This window comes from Nycticebus coucang, chromosome 5, assembly GCF_027406575.1.
Source record: "Nycticebus coucang isolate mNycCou1 chromosome 5, mNycCou1.pri, whole genome shotgun sequence".
In the NCBI taxonomy this organism is placed as follows: domain Eukaryota; kingdom Metazoa; phylum Chordata; class Mammalia; order Primates; family Lorisidae; genus Nycticebus; species Nycticebus coucang.
The window spans coordinates 4,275,807-4,298,586 of NC_069784.1; the positions used below are offsets into that span (position 1 = coordinate 4,275,807).

The following is a 22,780-nucleotide window of genomic DNA, read 5'->3' on the forward strand; positions in this document are numbered from 1 at the left end:
AAACATTACAACCAGTCCATCTGCTAAAGAATGGAAGAGGGAAACGCACCAGGTGTGTGAGCAGCCCCAGGTCTCATTGGCTTCTGTGTGCTGAGATCCTGAACTCCCACTGAGGGAAGCAAAGTTTTTGGAACGAGAAGGTCAAAAATAGATTGTACATAAACCTCGGTTTGTGGGTTTATATTATAGGCAGAGTAGAGCCAATTAACAGGCAGCATTCATCACAGTGACTCATTCGATTCCCTTGACGTCACATTTCCTGTCATAAATACACTGTTATAATATATTAATCAACCTTCTTCTCTGTTTTTAGGACTGCTGAAAAAGCTAACTACTCTAAAAGTAGATGACAATCAGCTCACCATGCTGCCCAATACAATCGGAAAGTAAGTGCCACGTTCCGTACCAGTCAGCCTCTCTGAAGCCAGAAATCAGAGGATGGATTGAGTTTTCTGCTTGAAAATAGTTTCTCCTGAAGATACTAATAATCTTGTTCGTGTTTCAATGCATTTTAGAGCAGATTTCACAAGCAAAGTGTGATCACCCAGACCTTCAATTACACTCTTGCTGATACTTTGCAGATAATGTTAACTTGATGTTTTGGACTGAATTAACAGCTCTTAATTCACTTGAACATTTCTGCAAAATCAAATTTTGATAAGGCCCTGCAGTATGTATGTGCTACCATGATGCTATTAGTCATTCTTGATAATTATAGAAACTTAAGGTATTTATAGAAGTTTAATATAGTTACAGAAGCTAAAGAGAAAAGCATCTGCTTTAGCAAACGTATTTTAAAACTTCAAGATTAAAGTCCAATGTGGCCTATTAAGGTAAACTACACTATTTGATAGTAACTTCATTCCTAATTTTGTACTGCCATCGACATTTGGATTACACTTCTTTAAGAGACATGTGTTCTCAACATTTCCTGAAAACACTTCTGTTTACAATCTGGGTAAAGTGAGAAATCGGTGTACATTGTCCTCATCCTAAAATTACGTAAGCCTATTTGTGGGAACTTGCTCCACATCTCAATGTGAAAAAATTATATAAATCCTTAATTTAACAAATTGGGGTATATATATATATATATATATATACTCAAGGGGAAAGCTTCTTTTTTTTTCTAGACAGCTTTATTAGCTATAATTGACGTATAGCAAACTGCACACTTTTAAAGCCCATTGTTTGGTAAGTTTGGGCACAAGGCCTGAGCCATCGCCACTGCCATCAAGGCGGCGACAATCCCTCGACCTCCCATCCCTCAGCCAGCTTCCTCTCCATCCCCCACCGGGTCAGCAAGTTACCACTGTCTGGAAAGCACCACTTTTACAGAGTAGAACTGTTCAACAAAGTTCAAATTCAAGTGTTCAGACTTGGGAGAATAGTAAAAGTCTCAACCCTTTTGTGATTTAATGCCCACGCCCTACAATGTGGTTCTCTCTGTCGTCACTTCCATTTTCTCCAATAGAGAGCACTTTACTGGGGCTACACAAAAGTAATTGCCTTATCCATCTGATGCTGTTTGAATCTCTTCTTACCTGTTTATATTCTCAGGCATCAGCCTTCCCTTAGGTCAGTTCTCAGGGGAAACTGAACTCAACTCTGTGTATCCCTACTAGAGTCATGACTGGAATTTTAGCCCTTATGTTCACATTTCTTATAAAGCTAATTACCCTAGTTCTTTGAAGACAAATGAAAGAGGCTTGAACACCCAAATATAGACAAAGAAAAGTTGCTTTGTCAATCTGCAGTAAAGTTCTGACTTTGGTTGTGCTGAGAACTAGCTTTCATCAGCAGACTGAGGGTTTTCAGCCAGGACACTGGCCTCTTGATGACCCCTCTGCTGTCTCTGGAGTCTGGACTTGGCCAGTGACCGACTCTGGAGATGTATGTGCTTTCAGCTCTCTCACCCAAGCGAGATCTTTCCTTTCCTATCCCATGCCAGTATCACCTCGTGCTAGACTTGGCCTCCGGAGCAGGCAGCCTCCAGCTCTGTCCCCATCTCCTCCCCAGCAGCCAAGCAGGGCCTTGCAGCCTAACTCTGCACCAGTCCCGGTTCCTGCACCAGCACCAGCATTGAGTCATGTTCTTGAAATCTTCCTGGTAGTTGCATTATAAATGCAGAGAAAGCTAGGCTGTTCAAATAGTAACCTAACATAAAATACTTCCTACTATAAACTTTTTTACTACTGGGTTCAAAAGGAACAGATTTAGAAACATCAGTTGGATGTCAATGGTTTGCAGTTGCTCAGACCAAAAACTTATTCCAGAAGGGTGGGGAGAGTGACCAGGAAAGAGCATCTATGAATCCTGAGAAGGCAGAATAGTGCAGCTTCTGTGGAAAGCTGCTCATTCTTATTAAATTCTCAGATGGCACAAACCCAGAAGAAATACTCAGGCTGTGTGACAGAAGCAAAATTTAAAAAGAGAGGGACAGGGCAGGGGCTTTGTTGAAAGTCCCAGTAGAACTTAAGGAGATTCTTGTGGGAATGGGGAGAAATCACTTCTCTGCTGGACCATCGTCAAGTTCAGCCAACGTCATGACAGAGCTGTGCGCAAAAGCCGCAGAGGCGAAGCACTGGCGGTGTGGACGGAGGATCCGCTCTAAATCAATGCACAGAGTCCCTAGCACTTGCGACACTGCCGGTTCTGGGCGTCACCTAGAACGGGATTGACAAGCGGTGACCAACATAACGAGAGATGCGGAACTCCAATCCACAGGACAAGAAGAAGAAGAAATTTGGGGTGTCCATCTTAGAGGAATGTTTCTTTAAAAATTGCCTCAAGTGGGGAGGTAGCTACTTGAGGAGCAGAGCACCCGAGAATCCCGGCGTCCAGGCCCGGCAGGTGCAGCCCAGCCCGGCTTTCCAGGCTCGCTGGCGCGTTGCTGTCCTCACCGCGGCCCCAGGAACCCCGACAGCCCCGCCGCCCACGCTAGCCCTGGACTCTGCACCCCGGCAAAGGCTTCAGGGTAAGGAAGCATTTTCAGTTCCGCTTTACGGGCCTTCCCGGAACACACACTTCTGCTAATTACGGGGAAATGTTGCCAGAATAGAACCAAAGATAAAATGTTACCCGGTTGAGAAGAGTTCACACAGGCCTGGTGGCGACGGCGGCCCAGCCACGCGCCGCAGAACAGCATTTTAAACAAGAACAAACCACACGTAGGACAGTGGTATTTTCACCATACCTTTCTCCGTGTTTAGCTATACATGGGTCACTACAAAAGTTTTGAGACAGACTGTGCAATGGTACATTATTTCACTTCTGAGAAACGTGCCAACAGCGGCCTTGTTGTTTCAACTTGCTCGGATTGTCGAGGCTGCTGGGAGGGCGGCACTGGTTTCTGTCCCTACGGATTTTATGTTTCTTGATTTTTGTGTTATCTCAAAACTTTTGTCATGGCCCATATGTTTAGATGTGCAGCTCCTTGCCATGTGTAACAGCTGCCTACAGCACTGGGGACAGCGCCGCGCTGCCCAGGTGTGGGGTGGGGGTGGGGGCTGCCCGCGTCCGGCTACGCTCGGTGAGGACTCTGCCCCCCTGCCGTCCAGCTGTGCTCCGTGAGGACTCTGCCCCCTGCAGTCCAGCTGTGCTCGGTGAGGACTCTGCCCCCTGCAGTCCAGCTGTGCTCGGTGAGGACTCTGCCCCCCTGCCGTCCAGCTGTGCTCCGTGAGGACTCTGCCCCCTGCAGTCCAGCTGTGCTCGGTGAGGACTCTGCCCCCCTGCCGTCCAGCTGCATTCGATGAGGACTCTGCGCCCTGCCGTCCAGCTGCGCTCAGCAAGGATTCTGCCCCCTGCCGTCCAGCTGTGCTCGGTGAGGACTCTGCCCCCTGCAGTCCAGCTGTGCTCGGTGAGGACTCTGCCCCCCTGCCGTCCAGCTGTGCTCCGTGAGGACTCTGCCCCCTGCAGTCCAGCTGTGCTCGGTGAGGACTCTGCCCCCTGCAGTCCAGCTGTGCTCGGTGAGGACTCTGCCCCCCTGCCGTCCAGCTGTGCTCCGTGAGGACTCTGCCCCCTGCAGTCCAGCTGTGCTCGGTGAGGACTCTGCCCCCCTGCCGTCCAGCTGCATTCGATGAGGACTCTGCGCCCTGCCGTCCAGCTGCGCTCAGCAAGGATTCTGCCCCCTGCCGTCCAGCTGTGCTCGGTGAGGACTCTGCCCCCTGCCGTCCAGCTGCGCTGGATGAGGACTGTGCCCCCTGCCGTCCAACTGCGCTGGATGAGGACTCCGGCCCCTGCTGTCCAGCTGTGCTTGGTGAGGACTGTGTCCCCCTGCCATCCAGCTGTGCTCAGTGAGGACTCTGCCCCCCTGCCATCCAGCTGCGCTCGGTGAGGACTCTGCCCCCTGCCGTCCAGCTGCCCTGGATGAGGACTCCGGCCCCTGCCGTCCAGCTGCACTTGATGAGGACTCCAGCCCCTGCCGTCCAGCTGTGTTCGGTGAGGACTCTGCCCCCTGCTATCCAGCTGCGCTCTGTCCCCCAGGCCCGCGCAGTGAGGACGCTGCCTGGTGGTGCATTTCTCAGAACGCGTCCTTATCAATAAACCACACCTGACCATAACCCATCGCTGTTTAATAATCCTGTCACGTCACTCATCTTGCTTTCTAGGCTTCAGCCCTGCTGACCAGTCTCCGGCCTGCAATAAACCAGGTGTTTGCCTGTCTCCGGGATTTCTTGTCCCCTTTACCTGAAATGTTCTTCCCCCAGTCTCCATAAGAGACCGCTGCACATCCCTAGGTCCACCCTCTGACGCCTCAAGGTGTCCTCACTCCAATCACCCGGAATCTGGTTCACAGGCGGTTTCTGATCCGGGGTGTCTGGGCCCATGGGGAGCCGAGGCCTGTGTCTGTCACAGCTCCAGGTGATGTCAGAAACGCCCTGGGTTCACGGTGGCACTGAGGGTGACAGGCTCTAGGTCTGGCATGAAGTCCTTCCCCCAGGGTGAGGCCTCCCCCGTGCCCTCCTACCAGCCTGACCTCCAGCGAGTTTCTCTGTCAAGTTCTGTTTTGTTTCCTCTGTGGCACTTTTCATAATTTATAATAGTTTATTTTAAAAGTTTCTGAAAATTATGAACACTAGATCCCAGTTGACTCCTGGTTTTGATTCCTAGGTTCTGGGTTAATCAGTGCCTTCGGCAGGAGGCTGAGACTCTCAGCATCAGTGACCTCTGCCCCTGGGGGTCCACTAAACTCTTCACCCAGAGTGAAAATACAAAACGGATAAGGAGGAAATTGTGCGGGCCAGTATGGATGCTGAGTTGGTCATAGACTTAGTTTTCTTTTTATTTTAATTTTTTAAAAATGATAATTCACTTAGAAGCAGGGAAAATGTTTATCAAAGATAACTGAGTCTATTTCATTTAAAGGTGGATTACTGGTTTAAAGGCATAAAGATTAAGAATTCCATAATAAAAGCTCATTTATATCAATTTTAGTGCTCTTATCTTCCTTTGATTATTGTTTTAGGGAAAATACAAGTGAAGTGTTGGAGGAATAGATTAGTAAAAAAAGCAAAGTTAAATAAAAAAGCACTAGTAGGGAAATAAAACAATGTCACTCCTCTCACAAAAGATTTTTGTTTCAGAATATATGGATTTTTTTTATGAAGACGTGTTACATTAACATGTAATGCATTTATTATTTAAGAATGAGTGAATAAATAATTATGTTTGTTCCTGTTTTAATTTGTAATACGATAGATACCAATACATATAACCCATATAAGCAAAATAGGGCTATTAGTGATTCCTTTTTTTTTTTTTTTTTTTGACAGTTTCTGGCGGGGGCTGGGTTTGAACCCGCCACCTCCGGCATATGGGGCTGGCGCCCTACTCCTTTGAGCCACAGGCGCCACCCTATTAGTGATTCTTAAGAGGATGAGCGGGCCCAAGACCAAAAGGCTTGATAATTTTTACTCTGTATCATGTCATGGTTTGGATAATAAAATTATAATAACTATTGTCTAATTTATATTCTCACTTCAAGATAGCATTCTGTACATAAATGTTTTGTATCTACATCAATGGAAATAAAAAACAGAGTACATTTCTAAAGTTTTATTGTGTATGGTAAGGGATCTATGTTACAATGAAAGAATAGGAATAGTACGACTTTGCTTACCTTAGGGAATTCAGAATTACTAGTTCAAAGGCTGGAGATGAATTTGATTACGATCCTGTTAAATGGTACCCCAAGTCATACCTATGTAATCAGAAAGTATTTTATAAATTGTCAAATAACATATTTTTTATGAAATAGTCTAGCTTTACCTCTTGGCATTGAAATCCTAGAAATGGTAAGGACAACCACGGTGACCCCAAATATCCTTATTATACTCATGGAACATTTCAATACTTTACATTATCTTTAAAACTCCTGGAAGAATTCATTTTTCAACATTTTTTATAGTTGAAATAGAGTCCATGATTTGTGCCAAGTGACTTACAAAATTAATTGGCTTTTTGTTGATCCTCAATATATGCCTAGGAGTTTTCAGCAACTCTAAGAGTTGAACGCCAACTGGAAAAAATAATGAATAACTTTTTTGTACTCACAGTGTTCCAGGCACCATATTTGTTGCTCTTTTTTACAAGCATCATTTTATTTAAAGCTCTCATTAGCACAAGTATTATCTCCCCATCAACAGATACAAAAACTGAGACTCAGAGACGTTACCAGATTTCAATGCCAAGCTCTTAATTGAACTATGCACAGATGCCGCTCAACATATGTGATGGTCGAGTCACACATTTTTTAAATCATTCTTCATATTTATTAACTTCATTGGCCAATCTTTGACTTCTGCCGCTAAACATACACTTTTATTTTTTTAGAAAATCCTAATACTTATTTATTACTCACTGAATACCTGGCTCAAACTATTGACAGAAACCTTTCAATGCAATTCAATAATTGTTAAGTATCTCATATGTGTAAAACACATTGCTAGACTTTTTTTTTTTTTTTTTTTGGACCAACATTCTGTTACTGGGTTTCCCATATGCCTTGTTTTCTCCCCTCACCCCAACCACATACACGCAGAGCCATACAGCCGTGCACACACTGGTTTCCCAGCAACATGATCATCTGCTTGAGGGGCCGGAAAGGATTTAGGAACAAATTTAGCCAGGTTCACTAATAATGGGAGGAAAAACTTTACTGACCATGCATTTTATGACAGGTATTGCACTAAGTTTTTCACTTTCATTTCATAAAATACTCAGATCAAATTCATGTGGCAGGAATCATTATCGATGTAATAGCATCCTCATTGCAAATACAAAGCATCTGAGGCTTTAAGAGAAGCTACATGACTTGTCTACATAAAAGGAGATTGTTTCACTTAAGCAGGACTGTCCCCAGAAGCATTGTTCAAAACTCAAGGCTGTGTTTCCCCACAACTGGTTCTAACCTACTGAACCTATTAAGGTGATGAGCCTCGAGTGACCCTGGTTAGTCGGGCTGGTTCTAATTGCGTTCGTTAGATTGTTTTCCTGACTGTAGACAATGGTACTTGATTTGGGAAGACATTCCACCTTCTCCATAATGCAGATCGTCCTCCAAAAATCTGGGTCATTATGTAAAATTTTAAATACTAAAATAATTACTTGTTAAAATGTCACTCTGTAAACCAGACAGAACACGTCTGTGGGCTGAAGTGAGACCTGTGCAAAGTTTCCGCCGCAGATGCTGTGCTGAGAGGCAGGAGAACGTGGTGACACCCCACAGTCTGCCTTTACGCCCACCTTTGCTACTCTGTGTGGCCTGGAGCAAGTTCCATAGCTTCTTTAAACCTCATTCTCCTTATCTGTAAAATGGGTTTTAAGATAGCAGATATCTTAAAGAATTTTTATAAGGAAGAGATTAGTTTTTTCCCTTTAAAATCCTTAGTAAAATGCCTAGCTTTTCATCATTGTTTTGTTTTTATTGTTTTTTTCCCCCTCGATCCTCCCTTGAACCTTCCCCCTCCCCCCTTCTACCCACCCAAGGACATACATTCTGAACATCTGGCTAAGAAGGACACCTAACTTATAAACCAATGAACAAACAAAAAAATTCTTCTGTCATCTGCTAAGTGACAGGTGACTACAGGAACAGGAAAAGGAAGCTATAATTATTTTACCAAGTTAAACCACTTATTTGATGAATCAAACCATTTGACTCACTGGTAAAAGTGATTTATATAATATTCTGCTATCACCACATGAATTACATTTGTTTAGTGAATATTGGACATGTGGATTTTTTTCAAAACTGTTTGCCGTATGTAGCCTTTTATGATTCATAACTAATGTATTTTAACTTTTCAGTTTATCTTTATTAGAAGAATTCGACTGTAGCTGTAATGAACTGGAGTCGCTGCCTGCCACCATCGGCTATCTTCACAGTCTGCGCACACTAGCGGTCGACGAGAATTTCCTTCCAGAATTACCCAGAGAAGTGAGGAATAAACTTGTTTTCTATTAACTATTTAAACATTATTATGGGTACATAATATTTATATATCCTTATAGGGAACATGTGATGTTTCTATCAGGTATATAATGTGAGTTATCAAATCAGGGTAATTTTCTTTTTTCAAATCAGGGTAATTAGAAAATCAAAAACCTCAGATATTTATCATTTCTCTATGTTAGGAACAGTCCACTTCCACTCTTAGTTTAAGTATACCCTAACTTGTTGTTGAGTATAGTCTCTTTGTTGGGCTAGCTTTCGATTAATCTGTTTTGAAATAAAATCTTGACAGGTGCAATAGCAGTTCAGAGTCATGAGCTGAGCTGTGAATATATATATATAAATTATCTAAATAATGTATTTGTTAATCATTCTATTTTTTTTTCCTCCTTTATGTTTACATGGATGGAGCTAGAAAATATTCTTCTTAATATAAGTATCTCAGGAATGGAAAAAAAAGTATCCAATGTACTCAGTACTACTGTGAAACCAATTTATAATAACTCACACTTGCATATGAAAAATGAAACACAACGTTAGCCTAGGATGAAGGAGGGAAGGGGAGGGCGAGGGATGGGGAGGGCGTGGGAGGGGTAGTAGGGGGGCCACAACTATGGAGCACATTGCAAGTACAAGTTGGTTCTATCATGTGTAGAGCACAAATGTCCTAATGCTATAATTGGGTAAATGAGATGAAATCATTCTATTTTAAATGACAAATGACAAGCTCTTCATCATTGTTTTGTTTTTGTTGTTTTTTTCCCCTTGATCCTCCCTTGAACCTTCCCTCTCCACCCTTCTACCCAAGGATATACATTCTGAACATCTGTATTTGACTTAACATTACATGCAAAGAAAAGGAATAAAATATTGTTAAGTTAATCATGATAAGGAATAGCATTTTAAATCATTTAATTTATATATTTTCATTTTAATAACAGTTATAAATAACATTTGTGGGGTACTTTGTATTTCTGAAGCAAACTTTTTAATGTACACATATTTTATAAGGGATCATGTGACATTATAATATTATTTCAACTTCAAGACCCAAGAGATTCTGTTAATTTTTATCCCTAAATGAGATTTTATTTACTATTTTATCTCTAAGTGGGATTTTATTTGCTAATGTCAAGAAAAAAGTGGCAAGTATATTTTCAATTTAACATTTTCTACTAAACACTATCATAATGATGGGAAAATAATGAATTTACAATGATTTTAGGGTCAAAAGTTACAATTAATGATGATAAATACCACTCTGTGAGATAAAACTAAGGAAATGTCAATAATATTTTCTTTTCAGAGTATGTATAATCTTCTATTATAAACACAGATGTATTAATATTCATTTGATAAATGAAATTATGTGATTTATGAAAACAATGATGTTAAGAGTATTTTGATAATAAAATTATAAAGAAATTTTATGTTTAATATGTAAAAGACTATTAGGTATAAATTACCTTAACATTTAAAAGAATTTTATAATATGTACATATTTTTTAGAGTAAGATTATAAATGAAGTACATATTAAAAGAAATTTAAAAGTGATAATGAAAACTGTGACTTAACTAAATCTCTTCATAAATTAGGTAAACTCATATTAAAATGCTATTACATTGTGATTTTTTACTTACTTTCTTTTGTTACCCTTAGATTGGAAGTTGTAAGAATGTAACAGTTATGTCTCTACGCTCCAATAAACTGGAATTTCTTCCTGAAGAGATCGGACAGATGCAGAAACTGAGAGTCTTGAATCTGAGTGACAACAGGTATCTTTGCAACATCATACAAACACTCACTAGTTATTTACTGAAAGAAAATTACAGGTTTTTGTTTATAATTTTGAAAATATTTTCTGTCTTATGAAGCATATAGAAGCCAGCTATCTATACTTCATTTAGGAAATACCGAAAACGAAATTATTTATTAAACCCAGTATTTCTAAATTGCAATTATTTGATTAAATAAAAAAATAAGAGATTATGCCATGGATTAAAATTATATAAATATGAATCACCCCAATTTACACACCAAAACTCTCTCATATGCAGAAAGCATAATAAGATGAGGACATGGAAAAGAATTCTAATAAAAATATATTAAACATATAAATAAAAATATATGTATGTATATATGTGTGCACACATACGTGTTTTCACATTTACATTACTATCTCATTGAATGACCTGGGCACGTGTATATTTTCAACTCCCTCATGAGAGTATTGTTAATAAGTTAATACTTTAAAATCATAAGGTTTGGACATGGTGGTAAGGACAATCAAATAACTATTTAGCCATGTTCAGAGCAGCAAGAAGAAAGGGGAAAAACTCCTCTGACAGAGGTGATGTGCTAGGAGACGGGTAAGAAGAAAAACGAAACTTCTCGATTCACTTTCACTTGTATCGTCTCTCTAGAAGATAAGTGCCTTCAGATAAGGGAGGATAAAAGTAAATGTTGACTAGTGATAACTGCTAAGTAGATAGAACAATTATGGAATATAGTGCACAGACTCTATGTTTTCAGTAAGTTTCATAAAACAAGTGACAATGTGGGGACCAGGAGGCCCTGCGATGGAACAGCGGTGAGCTTTTCTGGAATCATAAGATGCTCAGATTGGTTTCTTAGATTATTTAAGAAAAACTGTGAATTTCAAAAATGATTCACATAGCCATTAATAATATTTCCACATAAGAGAGTAAAAGAATGTTCAAAGGTTTAGAATGTTATTTATAAAACCAGAATGATAGGGAAGCACCGAAGCTTTATGCATCGAGCTCGGGTCTTGTCAAACCAACCTGTTGCCTCTTCTTTCTGGGTTGCCAGACTGGAAAATAAGGGCAGAGCCCTGAATGTTGTTCCCCACTTTTTTGTTAGTCGCTGACTATATTCTTATAAATAAGAGTAGGAAATACGCTCATGGAGATACCACAGAAAGGTGGATTCAACAACAAGTCCCCAGTGAAAGCGGGACCTAGGAGAAGGTTTTTATGACGAGCTACAGGAGTCTTTCCTAAATTCTTAGTCTGTTTAAATTTTACAAATTAATAATGTGCATGATTATATAGAAAATATACTTATCAAATATTACGAATGACCTATCCTTAGAAGTTCTGTTAATATTTTGGAGTTCCTTGGTGAATACAGCAGATATAAGCGCCTTCCCTGGGCCAGACACACGGCCGGGGACCAGGGAAAAATGTACAAACAAGACGCTGAGAAGCTCACAATTTTCAGAGGTTTAAAATACTTTCTCATGCCAGAAATACAGCTTAACTTAAGTCCTAGCAGAGTGACTGGAATGTACTATCGAGCCAAATTAATATCTTTTCGATTCATGAATCAGTGAATCAACTAGAGGTAAAAAAATCAATATTCAGCTAAAGCCAAGACTGAAGTTAAATATTACCATTCGGAAATGAACTGCATGAGAAAAGGCTAATAAGAAATGTTATCCAGAAGCAGCTATTGCTTACAATTTCATGTTTAAAATGTAAATGTAATCGATTTTTAAAGTTAGAGATTATGGTTAGGAACAATGATTTCTCTGCCCTGTCAGCTGTAAGATTTCTCCTACAGCCAATATACTAAACAGAGGCTCACTTTCCTCAGGGGTCAGTGGAAGAGCAAGAAAAAAGAAGGGAAGTTCTTTTTCTCTAGCAGGTTCTTTCTTTATATTCTACCTTTATGAATGGACAGATCATGACATGAACATTGTTGTACATTATTCTAGAGAGTTCTTCCCTCATTTTAATGCAGCAGAACTGGGATTCTGCTTTTAATTTTTCCCTGTAGGATATGAAAAATTCCTCCAATGAGACCTTACATCAAAATATCTGGCTTATGTGACTTTGAATAACTTCAAATTAGAAATAACTTTTATAGCTAATTTGGCTAAAAGTTATGAATGATAGCATAACTAATAATTCTGTAATAAAAGAATTATAATTTAATATCTGTCATTTGTATTCTTGTTTAAGTTTTACAAATATTTATTAGTACAGAAAGGTAATTATATTCATCCTAAATTAAATTCATCCTATCTATCTAATGCACATTCTTAACATTTATATTGGCTGTCAGTCTCTTTGCATATTTATCTTATTATTTGAGAGTGTTTAACTGCTTTTGCACATAAGATTAACTGCTTCCATGATACTTATTAACTAGTGTTAACATTGTCCACTTCCATTATCAAAATAAATTTATTCCTCAGTTGGTTAATAAATTCCAACATATTAATGACTTGAATTTTTTATTCCAAATTACATCTAAAATGTTTATCTGTTCAAAAGTGACCCTCCAGAAGTTGGGAATAAATCTCATCATCACGCCTTGTTGGCATTACTCACTTTGCTGATGACCTATGATTGGTAACCTATGTGATCACCATTTGTTGTTGATCATGCACAATTTCAGGAATTCAGATAATATGCTAAAGTAAGCATTTAGCAAATTGGCCTTCCAAAGGCTGAAGCAGAGTTAACCACATAATTTGGATAGAACATCAAGGCTGATGACCAACTTTACCTACTCAATAGTGCTGTTTCTAAAGATTTCCTCTTTGAAGCCTAGCATAGTGCCTCAAGCCTGAATCTGAGCACTCTGGGAGGTGGAGGTGGGAGGATACCTCTTAGAGTTCGAGAGCATCCTGAGCAAGAGCAAGAATCCATCTCTACTAAAAATAGGAAAACAAGCCAGTGTGACAGCAGGTGCCTGTAGTCCCAGCTATTCAGGAGGCAGTGGCAAGAGGATCACTCGAGCCCAGGAGTTGGAGGTTGCTGTGAGCGAGGCTGATTCCACCACAGCACTCTAGCCTGAGCCACAGAGCGAGGCTCACTCTCAAAAGAAAAGAAAAAAAACCTCTTTGAACATCTATTACACAGGGTACAGAGGGTGAAAGAAGAAAAGAACACACTTTCTGAAGGGCACCCTGACAGTGGAGCTGTAAATCCCTTTAGTGGTAAGGTAGACGCGGCCCCTTGCCTTCATGGAGTCCTCCAGATTAAGCAAATATTCACAAAAATACGGTAAATATATCAGTAAAAACTGGAACATGTTCCATGAAGGAAAAGGTGTGTTGACACTAGATAGAGAAAAGTAATTTAAATAAAGAGTAAAGAAAATCCTTTTTGGAAAAAAACAGCATTGAAGAGCAAATAAAAGGGCGCGTGGGATTTAGTTGGATGAAGTCCGGGAGGAAGAGGATTCCACAGAAAGGCAGGGCCCAGAGCAGCAGTGGTGCCGAACCAGCTGAGTCAGGGGAAGAGTTATACAAGAACTTCAGGAGGGGCTTCAGGGGCCAGATCTTTTACACTGTGACAATGCATGTTATGATATTTTTTTATTTTTATCCAGATGCAATGGAAGTATTTGCAGTATTGTGAATAGAAGATTTTCATTTTTTAAGTATGGTTCAGGCTGCTCAATGGAGAAAGGATTGGAGAGAAAAAGGAGATATCGACAAGCTAAAGGACTTTTCATAATCCTTCTTAGAAATGAACTTTATCCACCTTCACCCATGCTATTAGTATTTTCTTATTTTTGCAGATTGAAGAATTTACCATTCTCTTTTACCAAACTTAAGGAGCTCGCAGCTTTATGGCTCTCTGACAATCAGGTAAAAGCTTTGATTACCTGATTTAGTTCGTTTATTAAGATGACCTATACTTGAAACTGGATTACTAACTTATTCCTAACAGACGTCTTTGATAATCACTACAAAATATAGGTTCTTTATTCTTTAGAGGAGAGATTTTTGTAAAGATAGCAATTGAGATATTGCCATAGACAAAACAATACTATAACCTCTACCTTCCTTAAATACTTCTATGTAACACCTACTCCATTCTCAGAGATCTAATACACAAAATGATCGTTTTTACAGCTTTTAGCTCTTTGTGATACACATATGTCCTTGAAGGATGTAACTTGATCTCTGAAGGTAAAGAATAAATATCCATTACCACAAGGGGGAATTATTCTTTTTATCCTTTTTATTCTCATGCTTTAATTATAATCAACTTACTTCAAATGTTTTATTCAAGAAATTTGCAAGTTATCTTTTGGCAACTACTAATATTTTCTGTAAAATTGTTTTGATATTACTTATGTCTGGAAAACACAGTATAATCAATTGATTAACTGGGTGTTAATGAATAATTATATTAACTGGAAAATAGCAAGAAACAATTGAAGACATCTGATCTGTCACCTGAAGAACTGGTGACAGACCATTCTGATACAGTTTATTACTTTATTATCCTCTGTTCTCATGTGACCCTAAAGTTTTGAAGCACCAATTCCAAACAGTGAGTAGCCGAATGAAAACAATCCATCTTGAATTCGGTTCGTCATTATTTTCTAAGTATAGAAGTAGCATTATCTGTAAGCAAATTGTTCATACTTCTTGCTAGTAGGCTACTTTTTACTAAAAATTAAAAATAACCTCCACAAAATGTAAAATGTTAAGAATAATGTTTGTGTTCCTGCAGTTAGTAAGACATTTGCTTCTATCTACTGAATAAAAAAGAAAATAGACTTTGATTAAATTAAAATATTATCAATAAACTATAGATTTCTCAAGGCATCAACATATCATTATGAATAAGTAATTTCTGGAATTAATGTGAACTGTGCTAATGCAGCAGTCTATTTTATGGTCTTGCATTATGAAGAACATCCCCTAATATGATTTATATTTTTGTTGGAGAATGAACACGATGGTGACTACAGCATTTAACTTCTGTTTAGAACCCGAATTTAATATGTTTCTGATTTGGTTTTGGGAGACAAACTGGTATCCTAAATCCCCTTTGTGCTTCACGCCCTATGATTGAGTGTCATGAAATAGCATGTTTTAGTATATTAAATCATAAGATCATTTCCAATCATTTCTGGCCTGTCATATCAGAGTTCTAAGAAAAACACTTCAAAATAGTATATCTGAAATCAACTTAATAAAAGAGAACAAAATATGGCCATAAGTAAATATGTTACGACTTAACAGATACAAGTGCAGTTACTTATCTGTAATACAGACTGTCTTTGACTGTAACAATGTCTCTTAGAAAGCCAGGAACAGTGCTCCCGCCTGTAACCCCAGCATTTTGGTGGGCTGAAACAGGAGGATCCCTTGAGGCTAGGAGTTCAAGACCAGCCTGAGCACCATAGCAGGACTCCATCTCTACAAAAAATACAAAATATCCAGGTGTGGAGGCGTGCGTCTATAGTCCTGGCTACTCAGGAGACGGAGGTACAAGGATTGCCTCGGAGCCTGAGGTTGCTGTGAGCTCTGACGATGCCACTGTACTCTAGCCCAGCAAAAGAGTGAGACTTTGTCTAAAAAGAAAATGTGTATATGTACACACACACATATAACTCAGAAATAAATGAATGCTTTTTTTAACCTGACTAAATTCATGGGTGATCTTATAGCAGGCATTTACTAACAAATTCCCTATGTCTTTCTAGGGCAACAGTTCATAAAAATGAATAGGCATACAGAACCATACCAAAAACTTAATTAGTTAAAACAATTTAACACATTTTGCTCTCTAGGATTAAAGCTGACATTGCTCTGTGGAATGGGTTTTGGTAAGTTTAGTAGGAGAGTGTTCTAAAGAAGAAAGTTGCATTATGAAAATTTTAGGGTCTGAAAATATTCCTTAGCAATTGTCTTATTTCATGTCCTTTTTTTCACTTTGCTATCAATTGTTCGTTCATCTGAGACCAGACTGTTGACTATTATCTTATATAAAATAAATTTTCCTTGTATTTGCAATTCTATTAATGTAGTTTACTCTTTGTTTACAGTCCAAAGCCCTTATCCCTTTACAAACTGAAGCCCATCCAGAAACAAAGCAGAGAGTACTGACCAACTACATGTTTCCCCAGCAACCTCGAGGTGATGAAGGTAAATTCTCAGGAGAAATCTCTTCTCTACTGATAAGGATTATGCATAGAAAACGGGTTCAAGTGAGGTTCTAAAACAAAACCCTTCTTGGTATCTTATAATGAAAAAAATGTTGCCCGTGAGGGGCAATGCCTTCTCTCTGTGGATTGCAAGACATAGGACTAGTTAACCCCATGTGGTGCCTGGCTAACCGAATCCAGCTGAGACAGGACTAGTTAACCCCATGTGGTGCCCGGATAACTGAATCCAGCTGAGACAGGACTAGTTAACCCTGTGTGGTACCCAGCTAACTGAATCAAGCTAAGAGCAGTCAGATCTCAGTGAAGACTCAAGGAGCTGGTTTATTTCCCATATTCACTTATCACATGGACACAATTTAAACACTTAGTCCAGTGACTTCAGGACTCAAATTATTTTCTGTTTCACAAACATAAAAAGATGACTTATGAGTAATGATCAGTCTTTGTTTTTCAACCTGAACAACTAATTTAGGAATAAATACTTCTTTAAAAACCTAAAACCTTTTGAATAATTAAATATTCTATCACATGATCACATTATTCATAAAAAGTTTAAAAGAAGTTTATCCTTTACTATTTGAAACTTGGGCTAAGACTTCTTAGCCCAAGCCAGCCCGGGCGGGCATGCACATTTTCTGAAGTTGTAGGGTTAGAGTAACAGTAATTCTTGTAAGAGTAAACTAAATCCATTTGAAAGAGAACCACTTGTAAAAGAAGCCATTTGTTTATGTATCTTTTATTTTCAAAGATGATTATAATAAATGGCTTTAGTTTTTTGACTTCTAAATGTAAAATTATTTGTGGTTATTTTAGAATATTTTTGTTCAAATTTTGACTTGTAGAAGTAGGAAAAGGAAAGGTCATTTTGGTATGTAATTTTTAGACATTAATAAAATTGGATCTTTTGAATTCATAAAAGAAAAGGCACCATGTTTACATATCATTTAAGAAAAGTCTTAAGTAAGGATTATGTTTTATTCATGTAGGTTTACTTACATTTTCATTTTAGTAGCCTAGACAATGAAAATACAGAGGGTACCAAAAAATGTAGATATATCTTAAGAAAGGAAAAAACTGTATTAAAATTATAATATCCAATATATACCAATGGCAAGAGATGAATTCAAGTTATGTCGAACACCTCTTGTAATTGCAGAGATCAAACGTGAGCTCACTATTAACAAATTTAATAGAATTTTTTCCTTTCTTAAAATGTGTATACATTTTTTTGACAACGTCTGTATTTAATTTCAAAAGGATGTGAGGGAAAATGAAAAGTGTTTCATACTCATGGTCATTTCTGAGATCTAGACTCACAGATTAAACCCCTACTTTGTCTCAGGGTGAGGTAAGGTAAAATGTTAGGTGGGTTATTTTTTTCTTTGAGGAAACTAATTGAAAAGATTTCTTGAACTTCAAGCAAGTCAGCCTTTGGTTTTTCAGGCAGGAATGTAATAAAATTTCAGAATCCCTTCAAACCCCCCCCAAAAAAAGAAATATATGCTAAAGACCTCCTTTGTAAAATAATTTTGCCTAAACTAAGTACTTTAATGGCATTTATCAAGTGATCTTTGCAATAATAGTGCGAAGCAGGTATTGTTAACCAAAATTTTGATGTCAATTAAGGATGTATAAGACATTTTCACTGTTAATTTGAGACACATTTAAACTAATTGAAATCTAATGTTAAAAACTAAATTTTTCACGTTCTCCACCATAAAAACAAGCTTCCCTCTTCCTTTGCTCCCTACACCCCTCAAAAAGTTGCTTTCTTAGACACTTGGTTGCAAAATCATCGTTGTGCCTTGAGCTATGATTGTACCATTTCCCTCCAGCCTAGATGGGAGACAGAACAAGACCCGCCTCTGGAAGCAAAGAAAGGAAGGAAGGAAGGAAGGAAGGAAGGGAGGGAGGGAGGGAGGGAGGGAGGGAGGGAGAAAGGCAGAGATGGGAGTATCACTTGAGGTCTGGAGTTGACACCAGGCTGAGCAAGAGTGAGATCCCCATCTCCATAAACAGCAGAAAAATTAGCTGGGCCCACTGGTGGCTGGCACCTGTAGTCCCAGCTCCTCAGGAGGCTGAGGCAGGAGGATCGCTTGAGCCCAGGAATTTTGAGTTGCAGTGAGCTATGGTGATGCCACGACACTCTAGCCTGTCAAGAAAAAAAATAAAGAAGGAAGGCATCCTGATAAAGCATTTAGAGGTTACAAATATAGACTCTATTCAGACACAGAACAGAATTCTGCATTAGCCACAGAGAAGCTGCATAGCTTTGAGCAAATCTCTTAAAGCTCAGTTATGCTCACTTATAGAGGCCATCATTTTTTGCTTACTGTATTAAATTCTAATTATAGCACTCAATATTTTCAAAAAAATTAAAAAAGCAAAAATCTTTTTGGAATCTAACTGTAGATTTCCAGTCAGACAGCGACAGCTTCAACCCTACCCTGTGGGAGGAGCAGAGACAGCAACGCATGACTGTTGCCTTTGAATTTGAAGACAAAAAAGAAGATGATGAGAACGCGGGGAAAGTTAAGGTGAACCTTTTGGCTTTTGTTTCTTCTTTCCCCTCTTTTTTTTCTCCACTGTTATTGTTCATATAGATTTGGGAACAAATTAAGTGACCTCTGCTAGAAGGTCAGATACATCTTTAAGTGATCACGGTGGTACCTGCGAGTTCTGAAGGCATGGGTGTGCTTTGGAATGAGACTGAGGTCCCAAAGCTTGAATGAGCAAATTTGATATGCCACCCTCTCCTTCAGAATAGCAACGTAAGAGAGATTCAAGTTGACAGGAGGTTAAAAAAAATCCAGGTGATGAACTTCAACTAGGCAGTCATTTCACCTTTGACACACACACTGTAATGGTTTTCTTTTCATCACTGAGCAAGGCGTTGTGCGGACTGTATAAGTCCAAAATACACATTTATGGAAAGGACAACTGATTGATATGTTACATTAGCATTAAAATCACTGAAAGTTTCCGTGTGCCTGGGATATTGGAGAAGAACTTCTGAATTTTAAATGAAAGGACAAATTTTGGGTGGCGCCTGTGGCTCAGTCGGTAAGGCGCCGGCCCCATATACCGAGGGTGGCGAGTTCAAACCCGGCCCCAGCCAAACTGCAACCAAAAAATAGCCGGGCGTTGTGGCGGGCGCCTGTAGTCCCAGCTACTCGGGAGGCTGAGGCAAGAGAATCGCTTAAGCCCAGGAGTTGGAGGTTGCTGTGAGCTGTGTTATGCCATGGCACTCTACCGAGGGCTATAAAGTGAGACTCTGTCTCTACAAAAAAAAAAAAAAAATGAAAGGACAAATTTTAAAGAAGTTGAGTACCCGATGGCAGGTGGTATTCCTTTAGGAACTTCGCCTTTTTTTTTTTTTATCTCAAAGCATCTTTTTATTTTATTTACATAGCTTTGGGCCGTTCAAGGGCAGTTTTGTTACAGGAATATATTCTGCAGTGGTGGAGCCTGGGCCTTCAGTGTTCCCAATGCTCTCACGCTATATTCTGTACTCAATTGGTGATTTCATTCCTCATCTTCTCTCCCAGCCTCCCACTTTTTGGATTCTCCAATGTCTATTACTCCGCTCTGCACAGTAACAGATACGCAGTGTTTAGTTTCCACTTACAAGTGAGAACATCAAACCATGTTTTTAAAAATCCTTTATTGGAACTAATTTAAGTCCAGTAGCAAGAATGAATTTTAAAATCTATGTTTTTCCATTATTTAAATTTTCAAATATCATCAGAATTGACTTAGATTTTATCAACATCCGATTTTCTTGTTATCCTCACAGCAACATCTTGAATCTCTCATTTATTTTTGTGATATTATATGTGCACTTTTATCATCGTGGATACTAACAGCTCTCACTTCTAGTGACTAATTACCTAAATACTTATATTTACATACCATTAATAAATCTGCCTTGTGTGATGTGTTCTCTAACCTTTCCTTCCCAAATTTTCTAAAGTTAAGCCAATACACATAGAACCTTATTAGAATTAGGCAATAAGGTAATGAAGTCCTTACTCACAAGACCTACTTATCTCATTGTGGAGAACCCAAACTGGGTTCTTAAATCCAAAATAATGATTTATTAAAGATTTGGATTTTAAAAAGAATGTTTCATGATGGTTGGTTAATGACATCTAACAACCAAAGAGACATTTTTTTAAAACTTGTGAATTCCTACAAAAAAATAATACGGAACTAAAAGCAAATAAATAAACCTTTGGAACATTTCAGTTCTTCTTTTAAGAATGTCATGTGTTAAATCCAGAACCAAAGGATGATACCTTCTCTGCTGGCCCTTGATGCATTTTGATATTTCATTGAATTGTCAAAAACCACATGCGTCTTCCTAAACAATCCATGCTCACATGATCCAAGGTATACGTGACAATGAAAACAGAGCATATAGTAAATGCAAACTGTTATTTAGAAGCCCTGTTTGTGTGCTGTGTGATCAGGGTTGTGTGTAATCAGAGTAGGTTCATTATACTTTAGAATGTTTTTTTTTTCTCTATGTTAATTTATATTTGTTTCATTTATATATTGGTGAAACAATGTGTGTTTCCAAAACCACAAACTACTTCGACTAATTTGGATGTTTCCAATGTCACTGCCATTGGACAAATTAGAGCACAAACAAACTTCTAAATAAATCATCATGGAGGCATGATGAATGGAAGGGTATGGTAATCTTACACGAAATCAATCCTACTTCTCTGGTTCATTACATGTACGCTAAATTTAGCACCGTTTTACCTTTAATTTACATGAAAAGAGGAAACACTGACCGATGCTGTTGACTTTCAAAGGGACTAGAGTATAATGCCCTACTTCGAGAGTAGTGTGAATGCTGCATTGGGTGGAGAAATTGTGACCAGTTAGCTTCCTATGACATTGGTACTGTCTTATTCCATGGATTTAAAACTAATTTTATGATGGTTGTTTTAAATGCATTACCCAGGATGAAAGAAAAAAAAATTGAGAGTAGAAAAGTGATAAAGTGTTGCTACAGTGCTCCTCTTTCTCCCAGAAAATGGAGATTCCTTCTCCCACAGGATCTCACCTGCCAAGCCCCCTGGGACAGGGGCCAGCGTGGGATTACTCTCCAACCTGCCAGACTGTCTGGCGACTGCTGCACACCATGGGCCAGGTGTGATCAGCAGATCCAAGATATGCCCGTCCCCCAGAATGACCCCCAGCTGGCATGGGGTTGTATAAGTGGCCTCCAGCAGGACAGGACCCTGTGCAGTCCATTGCCAGTGGCAGCACAATCCACCACTCTTCCCTCTCTAAGTGGCAGACAGGTAGGCCTAGGTGCTGGGGCAGGAAAAGCCCTGTGTAGAGGCAACCTTAGAACAGTGCTTTATGGGGTATGTCCTGCATGATTTGGGGGAAAACGTGGATCACATAGGAACCTCCAAATTGCCAGTGTTTGATCCCAATTTAATTTTTTGTTTATTGACATTGGCAACGGGGTGGGGAGGACTGAGTCAGAGGGGGGGGACCATGGCTGTGATGTGCCTATTGGTGGGATATCTGGCATGGATTTTGAGGTGGGCTCTTCATTTTTATTTGTCTTTTTTTAAACATTTTTGTCTTTAAAGTGTGGGAATACCAATAGTTGGGCAGAGTGTTGGCAACACTATTGATACGATCTGAATTATCCCTCCACACAGATGCACATTTTTGATAATGTCAATTCCAGAAGCGATTAAATAGCCAAAACTTGATTCTTAAAATAGCATGAGATTTAAATTGAGATCTGCTGGAAGTGGACTTTGAGCACAAAGACAGACACATGCTGAAAAGCATCCATTTCCTTTAACTCAGAAACCACAGATGATATGAATTCCTGTAAGAGAACACTGGCTGGGAGATGCAGCCGATAGGGTGACGTGATTTCGGTGCCTTAGATCTTTTAGGAAGTCGATGGGGAGAAAAGTCATGTCTTAAGGGACCATGAAAGAACCGTACATTTTTTGTAAACTTTGCTACCCACATGTAATGGACTAGATTTTTGTGTGGTGTCTTATATTCTTTCTACAATATAAGGCAAGCTGGGAATGCATTTTTCTAACTGAACTTGCTGTATAAGTTTCCTTTTTTGTAAACCTTTCCAATTAATTCCTAGAATAAGATAATTAACAATCAATGATCAAAGCGTTAACTATTATTTCTCTTACTGGAATTTATAATCAAATCAGAATTTGATCATGATATGAAATATAATATATTATAGGAATATAATATATTATAACATATGACAAGCACGGTTCTGTGTGAAATAAAGATATCATTTCCAAATGCCCGAGCTATTATCATTTTGTAATTCTGTCTTCATTGCTAAATTTGGGGGGGAACTCCAATAT

At 39.0% G+C, this 22,780-nt stretch overlaps 1 protein-coding gene across 11 annotated transcripts in view; it reads left to right on the top strand.

Annotated features, from left to right (window-relative positions):
* The window catches only part of LRRC7 (leucine rich repeat containing 7), a 626,043-nt gene that overhangs the window by 502,219 nt on the left and 101,044 nt on the right, over nucleotides 1-22,780 (top strand). For 10 of the 11 annotated variants that reach the window (XR_008380264.1, XM_053592544.1, XM_053592545.1 and 7 more), the window contains 7 exons: nucleotides 314-386; nucleotides 8,311-8,440; nucleotides 10,116-10,231; nucleotides 14,013-14,082; nucleotides 16,278-16,377; nucleotides 18,810-18,934; nucleotides 21,467-21,715. Coding sequence is in view for 10 of the 11 variants with exons in the window: in XM_053592544.1 (XP_053448519.1) it covers nucleotides 314-386; nucleotides 8,311-8,440; nucleotides 10,116-10,231; nucleotides 14,013-14,082; nucleotides 16,278-16,377; nucleotides 18,810-18,934; nucleotides 21,467-21,715 (863 nt within the window). In the remaining variant the exon portion in view is untranslated. The remainder of the gene's footprint in view (nucleotides 1-313; nucleotides 387-8,310; nucleotides 8,441-10,115; nucleotides 10,232-14,012; nucleotides 14,083-16,277; nucleotides 16,378-18,809; nucleotides 18,935-21,466; nucleotides 21,716-22,780) is intronic. The other variant, XM_053592543.1, reaches the window with a different exon arrangement.